The sequence below is a fragment of the Kryptolebias marmoratus genome, linkage group LG21, assembly GCF_001649575.2.
Source record: "Kryptolebias marmoratus isolate JLee-2015 linkage group LG21, ASM164957v2, whole genome shotgun sequence".
Classification (NCBI taxonomy): Eukaryota; Metazoa; Chordata; class Actinopteri; order Cyprinodontiformes; family Rivulidae; genus Kryptolebias; species Kryptolebias marmoratus.
The window spans coordinates 3,719,052-3,724,294 of record NC_051450.1 but is presented as its reverse complement, the minus strand read 5'-3'; the positions used below and the strand labels follow the sequence as shown (position 1 = coordinate 3,724,294).

The following is a 5,243-nucleotide window of genomic DNA, read 5'->3' as shown; positions in this document are numbered from 1 at the left end:
AGAGAGAAAAGAAACATCTCCGCCTTCCACCAGGAGCAGAAAAAAAAAAGACAAAACCCTGAAGGGCCACAGGTTCCTTTTCACCTTTTTACATGAAAGTACATTCATAAAAGACTATACATACACCTAGTATATAAAATAGTTAATTTATGAGTTATTAAGCATGAATAGACCCTGAGTGGGTTAGTTTTAGAAGTAATTAGACTTTATGGGTAAAGCATTAATAAATGTGTTGTGTATAGCCTATTAAGTTTGAATCATCCTTAATTATTGATGTTTTCAAGGTTAATTAACCCTTTAGTAATGATTAAATAAAGTGTAGTTATTATAAAGTGCTACCGATACAGAAAACAGGACAGCATCTTTTTATATCCTTTGATTATCATTCAACCACAATGAAAGTTTGACAGTCATATCATTGCCTCTTTGTGTGTACATTTGTCTATTTGTCTGTAAGCAAAATATCTCATGAATCACGGGACAGAATTTATGAAACTGAGTTCTCGCCATTTTTGTTTTGGTGAAGGTCAGTTTGCTGTGGCAGCCATCTTTAATTGGGTTAACTCCAAAAGTTGATTAGTTTTAGATGTTTATTCAGTTGTCACATTCTGCAAGTTTCTATAAATTTCTACCAGTGATTCATGAGATATTTTGCGAACAGACAGATGATCACAAAGACAGCCAGACATGGACAAAAATACAATTGTCCACGTTTGCCTTTTTGGGTCAAGTGACAACAAACTAAAATTGGAACCACAGTCGTAGAACCTGTTATCTCTTAGAGGAGGTTTGGGTTCTGTCAACTCAGGCTACAGAAAACAAGCCCAGATTTGTTGAACTTGCTTCATAGTTTATCCATCTAGTCTTTAATTATTTCAGGTTTATTTAATAAGGACAAACACAAACAAGATTTTTTTTTAAAAAGTACCTGTCTAATGGCTGCCTCTGACAATTTAATATTGTTCCTTTTGGCTACTCCCTCCTGCAGCGATCACCACACCAAGCAAACTCACACAGAAGATTTGGCAAATGTTTTACACCGGATGCCTTTCCTGACACAACCGGGGTGACCACAGATCTGCCGCGCCTCTCTCTCAAAGTATTTAATATTGTAATTTGCAACACTTTTTGTAGAAATAATTTTTGAAAAGTAATTTAAAAATTTAGGGAGATAAGGGAAAAAATTAATAAAAAAGAAATTATGTGAATGGTTGTTATGCTGTTCAGTATAAAGAGTTCTGCCATCTGCATACCTTTTCTTTAGTACGTGTCAACAGACCGCAGAACGGCAACAGGATCCATCCATAGTCAGCTGACCTCATTCTTTGAGCTCATAGACCTGAACCTGGACCTGACCAACTGCAGCAACCCCAGATCATAGCACTGCCCACACAGGCTTGGACAGTAGGCAACACTTCACCTGCCTCTCTTCTTACCCTGATGCTCCCATCACTCTGGAACAGGGTCAGTCTGGACTCATCAGACCACATGGCCTTCTTCCATTGCTCCAGAGTCCAATCTTTATGCTCCCGAGCAAACTAAAGTCTTTTTTTCCAGTTCGTCTCACTGATTAGTGGTTTTCTTAAGGCTACACAGCTGTTCAGTCCCAATCCCTTCAGTTCCTTCACATTGTGTGTGTGGAAATGCTCTTACTTTCACTGTTAAATGTAGTTTGGAGTTCTACTGTTGTTTTTCTACAATTTGATTTCACCAAACGTTTAAGTGATGGCCGATCACGATCATTCAGGAATTTTTTCCAGGCACATTTCTTCCTCGAAGACGATGGGTCCCCACTATCCTTCCAGGTTTTAATAATGCATTGGACAGTTATTATCCCAGTTTTAGTAGTTTCTGCAGTCTCCTTAGATGTTTTCTCTGCTTGGTGCCAATGATCTGACCCTTCTCAAACAGACTGACATCTTTTCCACGACCACAGGATGTGTCTTTCAACATGGTTGTTTAAGAAATGAGAAGCAACTCATTGCACCAGTTGGGCTTAAATAACTTGTTGCCAGCTGAAACATTATCACCCATGCAGTAGTTATCCAATAGGAGGTGGCAGCTTTTTTTTGGCCAGGCAATGTATTTTAAGTGAAGGTCATAAAATTCTACACACAGATTTAGAACAAGAAAGGGGCTGTTTTATAGAAAGTCTTTACTGTCAACATATTGAAATTTAAAAATGATGCCTAAATAAAAAGATTGTCTTAATTAATTTATTATTAATATTTTATGTATTTAGACATGCATGCCCTCTGACATCCATCAGATATTGCAGCATCCTCTGCATCCTTACTTAGCACTGCCTTGATACAATACAACCTGCATTCATTCCAGACCAAAATGTTTGTTTGTTTGTTTGTTTGTTTGTGCTACAACATGCATAATTATCTATATAGATTCTATCTGATAGAAGAACCAGAGGCCATTTTATGTAATTACTTGTAGACAAATGTAACAACTTTAATCCGATTCACAGCTCTGATTGCATAACTGTTCAAACGTGGAAAACATATCTGTTAAATATATGAAGTCTGCATTTTGTTTAATTAACACTTTTCTAAATGTCTCAATCCCAGGTTTGAGAGGCTTAGCACTGTGACCAACATCTTGCTGCTGAACCTGGTGTTGTCCTCCCTGTTCTTCACAAGCAGCCTTCCGTTCCAGAGTGTCTACATGCAGCTCTCCAACTGGATTTTTGGGACAGTTATGTGCAAAATTGTTAACAGTGTCTACTATCTCGGCTTCTACAGTTCTGTCTTCTTTTTAACTTTGTTGACCTTTGACCGACACCTAGCTGTTGTGTACTCATTAGCTGCATCCCAAGCAAGGAATCAAAGGTATGCAGTAATTTCCTGTGTGGTGGTGTGGATAGTCAGTGGTTTGGCATGCATCAGGCCAATGCTCCTCCACAACACTTATGTGTACACAGATGACGCTCTCTACTGTGATGAGTATCCTGGTCTTCTTCCTTATATTGATGTGGAACTACTGAGAAAATCCGGATTTTACCTTCAGCTTCTCCTTTTCTTGATCCTCCCTCTGGCTGTTATCATCTACTGCTATGTTAGGATTGCAATCACTGTCATATCATCCAGAATAGCTACTAAGTTTAGGACAGTCAGGCTGATATTCATCATTGTTCTCTTATTTTTCATCTGCTGGACTCCTTTTAACATTGTCATGCTAATGGTGCTGATGAATGATGAAGGTATTAGCTGTGAGGAGGAGCAGAACCTTGGTTATGCCCTTCAGATCACTCGGAACATTGCCCACTTGTATTTTTGCATCAGTCCCATCTTCTATACATTTGTTGGAAAGAAATTCCAGAACTACTTCAGACAGCTGCTGGTGAAACATTTCCCTGGGTTAAAGAAGTACATTTCTGTCACAGAGCCCAAGAGAACCAATATGTCAACAAAAAGTACACGAAATGAGCTTTTTGATGGAAAGCAAACTGAGGAACTTTGAACTGACTAAACTCACTGATCTGACAAGTTTATGGAGCTAAATTGTGGCCAAATGTTTTGTTAATTTAAAAAAAGAAATCTCAATCGAAAAACTAAAACTTGAAAGTGAAAGCTTAAGTTTTAGTCCAAAACTTGATAAATTCAATCATGTATTCAAACTAAAAATAAGTGGGCCAATTTTTTTTTCAGTTTAAATAAAATATTGATTAAAATCTGGAAGTGTTGTTGCTGAAATGCACAAACTGGCACAGTTTGTTGCTCCCATGAAGTTAATGGTGCCACGCAGCCTCCAAAACAGTCTTTTAAGGCAAACTTAGTCACTGGCATTAGTTGGTTTTCAGCCAATCACAGGCATTACGGTGGATAAAAAGTGTTGAGCCACAGTTCTCTCAGCACCTACGCTTCCTGAAGGCAACATGACTGACAGAGCCTACTTCCTTCCTTGTTAGACTGAAACCACGCCCCCTACGCAAAATCAGGGCCAAAAGTCTGAAACTGAAAAAAACTGATCTGAAACTAAAAAATAGATCTGAAAGTGGAAAAAAATATTAGACGCTGAAAAAAAAGGTTTTGCTTCTAAAAACATAAAAACTGAATTGAAAAAAAAAAAAAAAAGTCCTCAAATATTAAAATAAGGAAAAGTGAAAACTAAAAATTTTTAATTTATTCAAAATATTTCCAGAATTTAATCAATATTTTATTTAAACTGAAAATACAGTTGGCCCACTTATTTTTAGTTTGAATACATGATTGAATTTTTCAGGTTTTGGACTAAAACTCAAGCTTTCAATTTCAAGTTTGAGTTTTTCGATTGAAATTTCTTTTTTCAAATTAAAAAAACATTTGGCCCCAACTTAGCTCCATACAAGTTTAGCAGCCTTTCAAATCCAAACAATATAATTGAAGTTGTTGATTCCAAGATGTTTCAAGCATGAAATACAACCTTCTGAGCCACAGGAAGAAGTATTTCACACTGCTGTAAAAAGTTTCCTAAACTTCACAAAGCGTTTTCTTCCGAGGCACCAGGCTCCTGGGGTTTTATGAGTTTATCAAGATTGATTTATTGTTAAAAATAAAAACATATCATATCATTTCTTCTGTGATAAAAAGATGACTTTAAGTAGGCTATGTGAATTTTTTGAGGATGTTAAAAGATTTTCAAATGTTACATTTTTGATTGAGTGGTTTTACTGTTTGATTTCACCAGGCTTTATGGATAAATATAACTGAGAATCACCAGTATAAGAATGGAAAATTATCCTGTAATATCTAATAATTTTACCTTATGAAAGCTTTTATCAACTGAAGAGTATTAGTCTAAGCACTGAACCCTGAGAAACTCCATGTCTAACTAACTACTGTAACTCTGGTGTATGAAAAAGACTGATTATTCTTCTGTCAGATCAAAATGATTTAAACCAGTTTAGAGCCATTCCTGTAACCCAGTATCATGTTCAGGTCTCTGTAATGAAATATTGTGATCAGTTGTATCAAATGCAGCACTGAGCTTTAACAGGACAAGTAAAGACACAAGTCCACTGTCTGAGGCCATAAGAATACTATTAGTAACTTTCACCAGTGCTGTTTCTCTGCTTGATCAGCTCGAAAACCTAACTGAAAATCTTCAAACCTTACCTTATCTCCTTCTAAATGTTCACACAATTGATTTGGAACTGTTTGCCAAACTTGTTGGAAAAACTTTGCTCTCTGTGGAGATAGGGTGAATAATGAGATCACTTTTCCATCACCTTTCTGCTGGGTTTAATTTGTGCT

At 36.7% G+C, this 5,243-nt stretch overlaps 1 protein-coding gene across 1 annotated transcript in view; it reads left to right on the top strand.

The window, feature by feature from the left end:
- Positions 1-3,542, top strand: part of LOC108228479 (C-C chemokine receptor type 1-like) — a 4,931-nt gene extending 1,389 nt beyond the window's left edge. Inside the window, exon 2 of the mRNA XM_037973269.1 lies at positions 2,580-3,542. Within this exon, the coding sequence (XP_037829197.1) occupies positions 2,580-3,471 (892 nt within the window). The 3' untranslated portion in view covers positions 3,472-3,542. The remainder of the gene's footprint in view (positions 1-2,579) is intronic.
- The last annotated feature ends 1,701 nt before the right edge of the window (positions 3,543-5,243 follow it).